Source organism: Papio anubis, chromosome 12, assembly GCF_008728515.1.
Source record: "Papio anubis isolate 15944 chromosome 12, Panubis1.0, whole genome shotgun sequence".
Taxonomy (NCBI): Eukaryota; Metazoa; Chordata; class Mammalia; order Primates; family Cercopithecidae; genus Papio; species Papio anubis.
The window spans coordinates 57862168-57876266 of record NC_044987.1 but is presented as its reverse complement, the minus strand read 5'-3'; the positions used below and the strand labels follow the sequence as shown (position 1 = coordinate 57876266).

Below are 14099 nucleotides of genomic sequence, written 5' to 3'. Positions count from 1 at the left end.
ACTGCAACCTCTACCTCCCAGGTTCAAGTGATTCTCCTGCCTCAGCCTCCTGAGTAACTGGGATTACACGCATGCACCACCACTGCCTGGCTAATTTTTGTATTTTTAGTAGAGATGGGGTTTCACCATGTTGGCCAGGCTGATCTCGAACTCCTGACCTCAAATGATCCACCCACCTTGGCCTCCCAAAGTGCTGGGATTACCGGCATGAGCCACTGTGCCTGGACTGTTTATTTACTGTCTTGGTATGTTTCTCCAGTTTTGGAAAATTATCAATAATTCATGATGGTTAATTGTATTTGTCAATTTGACTGGGCCATGGGGTGCCCAGATATGTGGTCACACAATTATTCTGGGTGTGTCTGGGAGGGTGTTTCTGGATGCGTTAACATTTGAATCAATAGGCTGAGTAAAGCAGACTGCCCTTTCTAATAATGCGAAGGGGCCTCATTCAATTGTTGAAGGCCTGAATGGAACAAAAAGGCTGACTCTCCTGCAAGTAAGAGGAAACTCCTCCTACCTGGCTGCTCGAAATAGGACATCAGTCTTTTCCTGCCTCCAGACTCAAACTGAAACATCAGCTCTTTTTTTGGGTCTCAAGACTGCAGGATTTTGAACTGGAACTTACACCACTGGCTCTCCTTTTCCTCAGGCCTCTGGACACAGGCTGGAAAGTCACTGTTGGCTCTCCTGGGTCTACAGCTTGCCAGGTACAGATCTTGGAACTTCTCAGCCTCCATAATTGCGTGAGCCAATTCCTTATAATAAATCTCTCTCTCTCTCTGTACACACACACACACACACATACACACACACACACACATATCTTGTTGGTTCTGTTTCCTGTTTCTCTGAAGAACCCCATAATATTTTAAATAATGATTTTCCACCATTCCGTCTGTTAAATCTTTGGTTTTTTTTTGAGATGGAGTTTCGCTCTTGTCACCCAGGCTGGAGTGCATTGGCGTGATCTCTGCTCACTGCCACCTCCACCTCCCAGGTTCAAGCAATTCCCATCTTAGCCTCCCGATTAGCTGGGATTACAGGCAGCTGCCACCACGCCCAGCTAATTTTTGTATTTTTCAGTAGAGACGGTTTCACCATGTTGGCCAGGTTGGTCCTGAACTCCTGACCTCAGATAATCCTCCTGCCTCAGCCTCCCAAAGTGCTGGGATTGCAGGCGTGAGCCACCGCGCCTAGCCCTTTTTTTTTTTTTTTTTGAGATGGAGTCTCACACCCTTGTCGCCGATGCTGGAGTGCAATGGCGCAATGTCAGCTCACTGCAACCTCCGCCTCCTGGGTTCAAGTGATTCTCTTGGCTCAGCCTCCTGAGCAGCTGGGATTACAGGTGCACGCCACCATGCCTGGCTAATTTTTGTATTTTTAGTAGAGCCAGGGTTTCACCATTTGACCAGATTGGTCTCGAACTCCTGACCTCAGGTGATTCGCCCACCTCAGCCTCCCAAAGTGCTGGGATTACAGGCATGAGCCACTGCACCCGGTCCCTCTGTTAAATCTTTCTGGAACTCCTATGAGACATCTGTTTGGCTCTCTCTTTTTATTCTTCATTTCTCTTAAATTCTTGTTCAGGTTTTCTCTGTTTATCTCTCTTTACTCCATTTTGGGTCATGTCCTCAAAATGTCTCTTCAGATTCCCTCTTCAGCTAGCTCGAATATGTAGGTTAACTCATCTTTGAGTCTTTAATTTTAGTAATTATGTTTTTATTTCTGGAAGTTCTATATGGTTCTTTTTCAAATTTCCCAACTCTTTCTCCTCCATACTATTCTGTTCCTTTATTATCCTTTATTATGCCTTCTATTTTATTTATATATAGATAGATATATAAAATACATGGGATAAAATACATCGCACTATTAGAAAGGGCAGTCTGCTTTTCTTCCATGAAAAGGAGACAGGCGCGTGCCACCACACCCGGCTAATTTTTGTATTTTTAGTAGAGACAGGGTTTCACCATGTTGGTCAAGCTGGTCTGGAACCCTGACCTCATGATCTGCCTGCCTCGGTTTCCCAAAGTGCTGGGATTACAGGCATGAGTCACCACTCCCGGCCTTGGAGGTAGACATAATCTCCTGTATTAGGGTTCTCCAGAGAAACAGGACCATTAGGAGATATATGTAAATAGATTTATTCTGTCATATGATTTATTGTGATTATGGAGGCTGAGAAGTCCTTTGAACTGCCATTTGCAAGCTGGAGCCCAGGAAAGCCAATGGTGGTGTTCTAGTCCAAGCCCAAAGACAAAGACCTGAGAACTAGAGTTTAGTGGGTTTTGTTGTTTTTTTGTTTGTTTGTTTAGAAACAGGATATTGTTCTGGCACCCAGGCTGGAGTATAGTGGCACGATTTTAGCTCACTGCAGCCTTGCATTCCTGGGCTCAAGCAGTCCTCCCGCCTCAGCCTCCTGAGTAGGCGGGACTACAGGCATGTGCCACCATGCCCAAATAATTTTTTATTTTTATTTTTTGTAGAGACGGAACCTCACTATGTTGCCCAGGCTGGTCTTGAACTCCTTGTCTCAAGGGATCCTCCTGCCTTGGCCTCCCAAAGCTCTGGGATTATCAGCATGAGCCACCATGCCCAGCCAAAACCAGGTGTAAACTCCAGTCTGAGTCCAAAGGCCGAAGAGCCAGGAGTGCTGGTGCACAAGGGCAGGAGAAGATAGATGTCACAGCTCAAGAAGCAAGAACAAATTTGCCCTTCTCGTATCTTTTTGTTCTATTCAGGTCCTCAATGAATTGGATGATGTCCATGCACATCCTAATGAAGGGGTGCCTCTTCGTTACTCAGTCTACCAATTCAAATGCTAATCTCTTCCAGAAACATCCCCACAGACACACCCAGAAATAATGTTTTCCCATCTATCTGAGTACCCCAGGACTCAGTCAAGTGAACACACAAAATTGGCTGTCACATCTCCATTTTGTTTGTTTATTTACTTATTTATTTTAGACTAGTTAAGTTTATTAGTGAGAAAGAGGGAAGGAGTAGAACGAGGAGTTCAATCTGTGATTGACTGTGAACAATCGATTGAGATAACTCACTACCTTTGGACCAGCCATCTCCATTTTACAAATAAGAAAACTGAAGCTCAGAAAGGTTGTCTAAACTGCTTAAAGCCATACAACTTTAAGTGCGGAAATAGGTTTTATGTTCAATCTGTTTCTCTATAAAATCCCATGTGGGACATCCAGGCATCTAAAAGGTATCTCAGTATGTCTGCCTTCTCTCCATTGTTAGCCTTTATGGACAATTTTTGCTGGAGCAAATATTCTGAAAAAGATTCCTCCTGTTTCCTATGGGCGTAAACAGCAAGCAGGTGAAGCCAGGCTGTCTTGAGCCTGGGAGCCCCTGGTAGGAGCATTTGGCTGGAAAGATGTGGAAGTCAATAAGCATTTCCTCCACCACCCAGAAGCATCTCCAAGCTTCTGCAGGAGGTGGGCAGTGAAGGGGACGTACCAAGCATCCCGTGCATAATCTTTGGTCTGCCTCAGGCAGAAGGAGGAAGCCCAGGCCACGGTAGGACTTACCTGTTGAGTCCTTCTGGGTTTGGGCCATGTCTTAGCAGAGACTGGCATACTCTCAGGCTTTTCACTTCCTTCCTTAGATTGGGGGTGCCTCTTACCCTGTGCATCTTGCACAAAGCCTGGTCCTGAGTAGGTGCCCTGCAAAGGTGCAGGGGATCAATGGGGATGACTGAGGTCTAACTGAAGAAAAAGAAGGCATTTCAAGTCTCTACAGGATGGGAACTTTAATGAGTACAAATAGCTACCCTTTATTGAGCATTGATTATGTGTGGACACTTTTTATGCATGTATATTGCAATATTTTTAGCTGCAAGTAATGATAACTAACAGTGACTTAAATAGGTAGTTATTTTCTAGCATAACAAGAATTCCAAAGGTGCTACTTTGGTCTTTCCATCTTGGTTACAAGATGACTGTGACACCCAGCCCTCACCTCCAAGTTCAAGGCAGGCAGGGGTTGGGAGGCACAGACAGTTCAGACTCAGCAGTCCTGTTTCATCAGGAAAGCAAAAGCTCTCCCAGTAACTCCCAGCAGAGTTCTATTAAATCTCATTGGCCCAAGGGAGCTGCAGTGGTAGGTAACAAGGAGCAAATGACTTTTGGGTAGCCAGTCAACAGGGTCTGCCATGTGCATAGGAAGCACAGTATGTATTTGGCATGGAGTCGGTACTCAATAAGCATTAGCTATTTGGTATGCCTGTGCGTGTTTGTGTGTCTACGTGTGGTTATATGTATATTCTCCATTTTCCCAAACAGTCCTTGGAAGTAGGTAGCATCCTCCTTTACTAATGGGACCTATCACACAGCTGGCAAAAGGCACAGGCTGAGCCACACAACAGACTCATTTCTTTCTGACTGAAGTCTGAAGGCTCTTTCCATTGCCATGCCATGTTCCGCCCTCCCCTTAAACTGCCCCTCTAAAATACTGTCTTGGAGTCACATCAGGTCCGAGTGGACTTGAGGAAGAAAGAAGAGGGAAGGAGATCAGATCAGTACTGTTGTCCAGGCTGTAGTGCAGTGGATTGTAGCTCACTGCAGCCTCCAGTGATCCTCCTGCCTCAGCCTTCCAAGTAGCTAGGACAACAGGTGCATGCTACCATGCCTGGCTAATTAATTTAAAAAAATTTTTTTTTGGTAGAGACAGGGTCTCACTATGTTGCCCTGGCTGGTCTTGAACTCCTGGGCTCCAGTGATCCTCCTCCTTCAGTCTCCCAAAGTGCTAGAATTACAGGCATTAGCCACCATGCCTGGTCTGGAGATCAGTTCTTTTTTACTTTTTTTGAGACAGGCTCTCCCTATGTCACTGAGGCTACAATGCAGTGGTTCAATCGCAGCTCACTGTAGCCTCTACCTCCTGGGCTCAGGTGATCCTCCCACCTCAGCCTCCTGAGTAGCTGGGACTATAGGCATGTATCACCATGCCCGCTAATTTTTGCATTTTTTATAGAGTCAGGGTTTCACCATGTTGCCCACTCTGGCCTCAAACTCCTGGGCTCAAGCAATCCACCCACCTAGGCCTCCCAAAATGCCGGGACTATAGGTGTGAGCCACCACACCTGGCCTGGAGTTCAGTTCTGAAATAAGTTGACACCTGGTCCTGGGGCTATCCACAGAGTAACGATGAAGTCATGAGAGGAGGTTCCATAACTGTGTGCTAGAGTCATTCCTCCACCTGAGTGCAGCCGCTTTGGAATGGTCATGCTAAAAGGCTCAGCCTTTATTCTGATGATGCCACTACTGCCCAGAACTCCTCTGGGACTTGCTTTACAAGTTGCAAAAGACCTCAATCTCATTACTGTAATACTGCACTTCATTTCTGACCCCAAACCCAGCTGTAGCTTCTCATCTCACGAACTTCAAGTGACTTTTGACTATTGCCAAAAATCAAAAATCATTCCCTGAAGACAGAGTGTATTGTAATTTAGATGCAAAAAAAAGTGTTGTCTGCTTTGCAGCCAATTTTCAAATAAAAAAGAAATGTTTAAAGCAGTGGAAGCACTGTTTAAATAAATATGCCGGGCCAGGCGTGGTGGCTCACGCCTGTAATCCCAGCACTTTAGGAGGCTGAGGTGGGTGGATCACAAGGTCAGGAGATTGAGACCATCCTGGCTAACACAGTGAAACCCCGTTTCTACTAAAAATACAAGAAATTAGCTGGGCGTGGTGGCGGGCACCTGTAGTCCCAGCTACTTGGGAGGCTGAGGCAGGAGAATGGCGTGAACCTCGGAGGCGGAGCTTGCAGTGAGCCGAGTAGCGCCACTGCACTCCAGCCTGGGCTACAGAGTGAGACTCTGTCTCAAAAAAATAAAATGAATAAATAAATAAATAAATATGCCCACCCAGGTTGACATCTTGGAAGAGGATACCTCTAAGTTTGGTTGTATAATTTCTGCTGTGTTTAAGAAAAATTACTTAACTTGTGAGACATTGTGAAAAGGACACTGGACTTGGTAAAGATACAAATGGGATCATAATGTTGGTCAGGTGAGACGTGTTGTTGCGTTGGTGAAATTTATAAATTGATATTTTTTTCTCAGAGCAATTTGGCAATGAGCATCATGAAGCTTTAAAGAGTTTAAACCGGGCTGGGCGCAGTGGGTCACACCTGTAATCCCAACACTTTGGGAGGCCAAGGTGAGCAGATCACAAGTCAGGAGTTCGAGACCAGCCTGGTCAACATGGTAAAACTCCGTCACTACTAAAAATACAAAAATTAGCTGGGTATGGTGGTGCACGCCTGTAATTCCAGCTACCCAGGAGGCTGAGGCAGAAGCCTCGCTTGAACCCGGGAGGTGGAGGTTGCAGTGAGCTGAGATCGTGCCACTGCACTCCAGCCTGGGCGACAGAGCAAGACTCCCTCTCAAAAAAAAAAAAAAAAATTTAAACCAGTTGACCTAGGAATGAATCTTCTAGGAAGATTTCTTAGGAATCTTTCTTAGGAAAACAGAGATGCAGACAAAGATTTATGTAACAGCTATTCATTGCAGACTTATTTGTGAAAATAGTAAAAAGAAGGAAATAACCCAAATACCCCACAATGGAGAAATTGTTAAGAAAATTATGGCATACTCATTAAGAGAAATAATGCAGCTGGCCGGGCGCGGTGGCTCAAGCCTGTAATCCCAGCACTTTGGGAGGCCGAGACGGGTGGATCACGAGGTCAGGAGATCAAGACCATCCTGGCTAATACGGTGAAACCCCATCTCTACTAAAAAATACAAAAAACTAGCCGGGCGAGGTGGCGGGCACCTATAGTCCCAGCTACTCAGGAGGCTGAGGCAGGAGAATGGCGTGAACCCGGGAGGCGGAGCTTGCAGTGAGCCGAGATCCAGCCACTGCACTCCAGCCCGGGCGACAGAGCCAGACTCCGTCTCAAAAAAAAAAGAAAAAGAAATAATGCAGCTATTTAAGATGATGTTTTTAAAGAACTGTCAATGATGTTTGAAGATGTTCACAATAAGATAGGTGATAAAATCAGACTATAAAACCACATGCATTATATGGTCCAATTTTTACTTTCTGTATGCTAAAAAAAAAGCCCTCAAGATATATCCAAAACGTTACCAGTGGTTTGATCTGGGTGATGAAATTATAAGTGATTTTCAATTTGCTTCATTATGCTTTTATATATATAATTTTATTATTATAACTGTAAATATTATTTTTATAGTTAGAAAATTTGTATAATGAACATTAAAATTACTTTTTAAGAAAGAAAGAAATGTGTTTTACTGGGAGAAAAGAGATCTGTCCCCAGGGTTCTGATGGTTTAGTGGAGGAAACGAGACATGTACACAGATACGTTTATTACAAAGCAGTAAGGGCTATCATGGAGGTTTTATCAAGTGTGGAGGAAAGGATTAGCTCTGCCTGGGAGAGTTGAAGGTTAGTGAAAAGAGGTAACATTTGTTCGGGCCTTGAAGGATGAATAGGGGTCCTCTAGGGCTTTGTAAACTGTGAAGCACTATCTAAGTGTAAGTTAGTCTTTGACTTTTATGATTACTGTCAAGGCTTACCTCATATAAAGCTCTCTTTCTTGTCTCTTTCCCATGCTCCCTGAAGCCCAGGATCCCTGGGACAGGAAGCAGCAGCAGTTAAACAGTCACACATCAGTGCTCCAGCAAGTGAACTGAGGTGCATCCAACTAAGGAGCAGATCCAGGACCAGAGGAAATAAAATTATCTGGGAGCAGGGCCAGGAAGGTGCTGGTGGGTAAACAGTTCCCCCTTATTTGCCACCCTGTGGTAAGGCTGGCTTTGCTTGAGGCCTCCACCCTGAGATTTGGGGCCATCTCCATCTGGGGATGGTAAAACCTGCGAATGAGTATCACACAGCAGTCTATGATTTACATTGGCAGGAAATGGTGCGTCAGATGTCCTTACAGCCTCCAGACAGGGTGGAGTGGAAAGGAGGGGTGTGAGTGAGGGGATCAGGAAGGGTGACAAGAGATTATTTGTTCGGGAGAAATTCTCAGAAGCTCAAGATTGGAAGGGACTTAAAAGTTCTATGATTTAATCCTCCCGATCCCCTTCCTAGCATCCCTATCACATTGTCATTCTTCCCAGGTGCAGCTCAGAGGCCACCTCTTCTATTACCTTCCACTTCAGTTCCTCTGGCCTATGCTTCAGGCATTTCCCATTATTTAATTTTACGAAAGAAAATTCAGTGTCCGCTACGTGCCAGGCAGTGTGCTTAGAATAGGTCCTCAATTTCAGTATGCCCTCCTGTGCCTCCTGTTGTTTATTTATGCAACAAATGTATACTGAATGCCTACTATATGCCAGGCAATGTTCTAGATGTGGTAACAGAGTGGAGGAAAATATAGCCAGGATCTCAGGCTCTCACGGACCTGTCATTCTAGTAGGAGAGATATACAATAAACAAACGAAAAAATAAAATATCGGGTTATAAATGTCAAGGAGCCAGCTTTGGGAAAATTTAGGGGAAGAACTTTCTATACAAAGAGAACAGCTAATTCCAAGATTCTATGGGGGTAACCCCTGTTTGCTCTAGGAACAAAAGGAAGGAAACTGTGGCCTTGTTCATGGAAAATGCTTCCTTCTTTATCTATAAATGAAAATCTTCTTATGTGTCAGGATGTAGTTCCAGCATTGCCTCTTTAGGCAAATCTATCCTGATTTCCCAGGTAGAAGTGACCCGTATCTCCTTTTCTCCTCACTGCTCCCTGAGTAGACTTCTGTGAACACACCTGTGACACTTTGCCATTCTTACCACCTTAAATCACCGTGACTCCCTAGTGGACCTCAGTCTCATTCAAGGGCAGGACTGAGCTTCCTATCTAAATCCCTAATGTCCAGGATAGAACCTGGCATAGAGTCTGTGATCAGTAATGGTTTGTTCCTTGAATACTGAACTGTCACCCAGCACCCTATCAGAGCCTCACTAGTGATGCTTATTTGGAATTGGCAACAATTTATTGATCAGTGCCAGGCCCTGTGCTGGGTACTTTCCACCCTGCTCATTCTTACAAGTCTCACAGTCGACATGTGCAGTAAGTATCATTATTTTATTCTATAATTAAAACTCAGGCCAGACTCAGTGGCTCATGCCTGTAATCCCAGCACTTTGGGAGGCTGAGGCAGGAGGATCACTTGAACCCAGGAGTTCAAGACCAGCCTGGGCAACAGAGTAAGACCCCCATCTCTAAAAAAAAAAAAAAAAATAAGAAAAAGTTGCGTGTGGTAGTGCATGTCTGTAGCCCTAGCTACTCGAGAGGCTGAGATGGGAGGATCACTTGAGCCCAGGAGTTGGAGGCTGCAGTAAGCTGTGATTGCACCACTGCACTCCAGCCTCCCAAAAAGAGAGGAACTTAGAGAATTAAAGTGATTATCTGAGGTGGCTCAGTAAGAAGAAACAGAACTGAGATTTGAACCCAAGTCTTCTTGATGCCAAATCCCAATGGTTCCTCTTTTATGTGATGTCACTCATCATGCATCAGTTCATCTGTCCTCTCTTTTCTCCTATATAATAATTTTCCTGGGAAAAGCGTCTTTTTTTTTTTTTTCCCATTCTACTATATTCCTTATGACACCAGAACAGTGCTTTGTATTTAGTACATGGTCAATACATATGTCTTAAATCTCCAAGAGGTAGAAAAGAAAGAATGAATGTGTGAATGAATGCTTCACCCAAAGTGAATCAGTCTCTGGTAACAGTTCATAGGATGGAGATGGGCTGAAGAAAGGCGTTTCTGAGGGAAGGCACCTTCCCAAATACCTCCAGGCATCGATTCCAGGAGGGAGCGGTGAGGATGCTGTCTCTGTGCTAAAGCACTTGTTTCTTAGAAATCACACCTTTTGCTCAGCTGCATATCTCGGCAGGCAGGCAGGGCAGAGGGGAACATGCATGGCTTCCAATGAGTTGGGAAAATGAGGTTAGGTTTCAATTCAGATACTTATTTGTGTTTTCTAGGTCTGCACGGTCGATGAATTTTCAACGAGCAGTGATTCTGTTCCTCATCTTTCATTGCTTTATGGGACTTCAGGGAATGAAAGCATAACATCCTGCTTTCCCATAAGTTCTCTGGCTGCTGCACTGGCACCAATTAAAGACAGGTCTATGCAATTAATCAAAACCAATTTGGAAGCACTCTGGCGCTGTTCCTCTGATGTACTGCCTACTCCACATACAGTAGTTCCTCAGCTGCAGTGATGGAGCCAGGCACATAGGAGCTTTTGATGAACTGGCTGTACCGGCCCCAAGTGTTAACTATGTCATCTGACATGACTAATGAGGCTCCGGACTTGATCCGCGTGAGCGGAGCAGCCCTGCTGTCTGGAGGAGGCTCAGTTTCCACAGCCAGCCTGGGAAGAGGCTGCAACGTGCAGGGTACGCACTGCATCATGTCAGCTGGAGTCCTGGAGGCCTCTAGTGTTGGAACTGGGAGTCATCCATGGAGAGGGTGATGGAAACTGTGTGCCAGGCTTTGTGTTGGGTGCCAGTGTGAATGTGACCCAATTTAAACTTCTAGCTCAGCCTCCTCGTTTTAGACCTGAAAATCAAGACCCAGCAAAAGTGTGAGGCTTGCCAAAGACCTGAACTTTGGAGAGAGAAATGATGGAGAAAGCATGGTCTCTGCCCTGGATGAGAGGTAAATATGTATGAGGGTAACAACTGGGGCCTGGTGCAAGTATACTTCATCAAGGTTAACCATAGGCTTCCTTTCTTCCTTCTGCAAACCTTTATCAAGGAGAAGAGTTGCTTGTGCCCTTGTCACCTCAGCATTTCCAAGAGCATGGAATTTGGAGTCAACAGATCTGGGTTTGAGTCCCAGCCCTACTTTGAGTTGATGTAATCTTGCAAATCACTTCATTTTTCTGAGCCTTGGTTTCCTCAGCTGTAACACTGGAACAGGCCAAATACTGCCCAACCAACCTACCTCCATGAGCCCTTGTGTGACTCAACTGAGTTAATGGGTGTGAAAGTGTAAGTAAGAGCCTCTGCACGTGTTAGTTATTATTCCAGTTATCATCCCCCTAAGGAGCCCTGGCTGAAATCTCTGGAATATGGATCCACAGATAGCTTTAACTCTCTTCCTCTTCCTGCCTCTTTCAAATGGACATAAAAACCAATTGGTCATCTGCCTATAATCTCAACAGCTTTCCCAGAGAGCCCATGCATAGAAAGAGGAAGAATTCAACCATTGTAAATTAATGTCATTCCATACATTGATTGAGCACCTACCACATGCCAGACATTGTGTGAGGGATCAGAGTTGGATAAGACATATTTCTTGGCCACCTTGAGAAGCTCACCATTTAGTAGGAGAAACAGACATGGGCATAAATAATTATAATGTACTGCAGACAAATGCAATTGCCATAGGAAAGATACAAATCAAGTGTTTTGGGAGCCAGAGGATAGAATGATTCATTCCCCAAAAGGAGATTGGAAAAAGGTTCATCAATGAAGTGGTATTGAAGGATGGGCAGGGCTTAGCTCTGTCAGGAAGAATGAGACAGGGCATTCCAGACAGAGAGACCAGCATAGGCAAATGTATGAAATCTGGAAAGGAATGGTGATCTAAAGGGTAGAATAAAATCAAATGAGGTATGGGGTGTGAGCATGAACCAAAGAAAAATCGCTGCACCCCAGGCATAAATGTTGCTGTTTCACTGTTCTCTTTGCTGGCTAAAGTCATCTTGGCCTCTGTTCCTCAGTTAGAGAGAATCCCACATTGGCCCTTCCTCCAGCAAAGCCAAACCCAAGCCCCAGCCAGCAGAGGTGAAACAAATGAACAGGGATCAACAATACCATTAGATGCAAAAATTCTTGAACTGGGAAGTGCCAGGTCACAGGCACACCTCCCCAGCCAGGGTAAGAGCTTGATCAGATGTGGCAATGACACCAACCCTGGAGCATGATGGCAAGGAACTTAAGCCTCTCGGCATGGGTCACACGCTACATTTTTCTCCTTCCCCCCTTCATCCAAAAGGAACTAGCTGCTTCTTTATGAGTGCTGCTGTCAGAATGGCTTTGGAAATCCTAGAGCTGCAGCTGGACTCAAGGCATGGCCGTGGGCCACCCCAGGGACTCGTATTTTCTGTCTTTCTATCTTTCATTGTGAATTGTTTTTTTATTGTGCAAATAATACAGTGTTAAGAACGGAAACTTCAATAAGAGAAAGAGGAAAGAGAGCACCCACTCACACATTATCTGTTTCCATTTCTCCTTACCCCTTCCTGCTGTTGTCCATGAGCATAATTTTTCTGACCGCTTTTATTACTAATACAACTACGTATTCTGTTTTTATTGCTTAGCCTTGTATCATACAGTTTTTTTCTCTTTTGCTACTTATTGCCAGCCCCTCGTGTCCACACTGGCTTAGCATTGTTCTCCCAAGACTGAAGAAATATGCCAGGGGTCATGTAAAGGGACTTTCCACAGGTAACATGATCATCATCGACAACTGGCATCATGTGGCAGAGGAAAAGCACCAACTGCTCTGCCATCATGTTGACTTGGGTTGGAATCTCAGCTCCTCTACTTTGAAGCCAGCTAGCCCTGAGCAGATCATTCTATCTCTTTGAGCCGCAGGTCCTCATCTGTAAGATGGGGATGGCATTAGTACCATCCTATGGTACTGGGCCCAGCAGGCCCGCTGGGTGAGCCCACCTAAATTATGACAGGCATACCAGTCTGCATATTTATTATTCACTAGGTGAATTTGCTATCTTTTACTTAAGTATTCTCCTCTGATGAAACTTTTGTTTTTGTGCAGTTTTTCACTATTTCCAATAATGATGCAAAAAAAAAAAAAAAAAAAAACAAAAAACCAGTGTGTGCTGCTCACTCTATGGTTTAAAAATTGTATTTTCTCAGGAACAATCCCCAGGAGTAGGATCACTGGGATAGAGGATAGAAACATTTTCAAGGTTTCTGATGTGTATTTCCAAATTGCTTTTCGGATTTGTACCTGTTATGCTGCCACCAATTTGAGGAAGGGGACCACTTGGGCTACATTGGAGGCCGCTGGGCTCTGGTCAAAAACTTCTGTCTCTGCTTTATTTCTACCATTGTCTTCTCCTAACATGGCTCCTGAACTTCTCACTCCATGGGACAGTTCATTGTTTGTCCCCAAAATGATGCTCCCATGCTTTTGTGCCTTTGTACTTCCTATTATTCTTCACCACCCTTGCCCAAGAATTTTCTTCCTTTAAGATACCCACTCACCTTAGAGTTCAACCTTTGTGGAAGTGAGAACTTCTATACTCTCTTCAAGACCCAGCTCAAACACCCCTTTCTCTGTGAACCAGTTCCAATCCCCCCAAGCAGAGTTCGTCACTTTTTATTATAGACCTAGTCTTTTTTTTTTTTTTTTTTTAAGGGTATTCCTGAAACACCAAGGTTCAGACATTATCTACTGACTTTGAACAATGGAAGTTTTCTCTAATAGCGCTTCCCTCCTCCATTCTCTAATATAATTGTATCTACAATTATTTAACAATTTTTGGTTAATCATTTTGCAGTGTTTATATATTATGACCACAGAAGTCATTAAAATATATTTGCCCTCTGAGATACCAACATCTCTTCCAGGGCTGCTGTCTCTCCTGGTGAGGTTTGAGCCTCCTGGGGGCAGGTGGAACATGCAGGGACAGGGGCTGATATGTGGGAAGTGAGGGTAGCTGGCTATTACCTGGCAGCCAGGTGGCACCAGAACAGTCTCAGGATGGTTCTCATGCGGGGCTCCCTGGGCCAGGTAGGTGTAGCAAGGAAGGCTCAGGTCAGCCTTTTGGGGGAGCCAAAGGCAGTGCCTAGGAGGGACTGGAGGCTGCTGACTGGCACAGAAACTGACTGATCTGAACAAACGCTGGCCTCTTGAACAGGGTTCTGGGGCCCCTGGCTATATGCCAGGTACTGTCTTTTTAGTAGCTGGATCTGATGGATAGCCATAGTTAAGCCATCATAATGCCTGGGATATAGCTGGACCTGACAGATTTGGTCATCATACTGTTCTTTCAAAGAGTTTGAGAGAAGACTTAGTGATGGAGATACAGAAACTAAGCAAAAGAAAACAAAAAGGCAATTATT

At 44.7% G+C, this 14099-nt stretch overlaps 1 protein-coding gene across 1 annotated transcript in view; it reads left to right on the top strand.

Annotated features, from left to right (window-relative positions):
* GVQW3 (GVQW motif containing 3) overlaps window positions 1–11268 on the top strand; it is a 29877-nt gene extending 18609 nt beyond the window's left edge. Inside the window, exon 2 of the mRNA XM_021926336.2 lies at window positions 9978–11268. Coding sequence (XP_021782028.1) covers window positions 9978–10217 — 240 coding nt within the window. The 3' untranslated portion in view covers window positions 10218–11268. The remainder of the gene's footprint in view (window positions 1–9977) is intronic.
* The last annotated feature ends 2831 nt before the right edge of the window (window positions 11269–14099 follow it).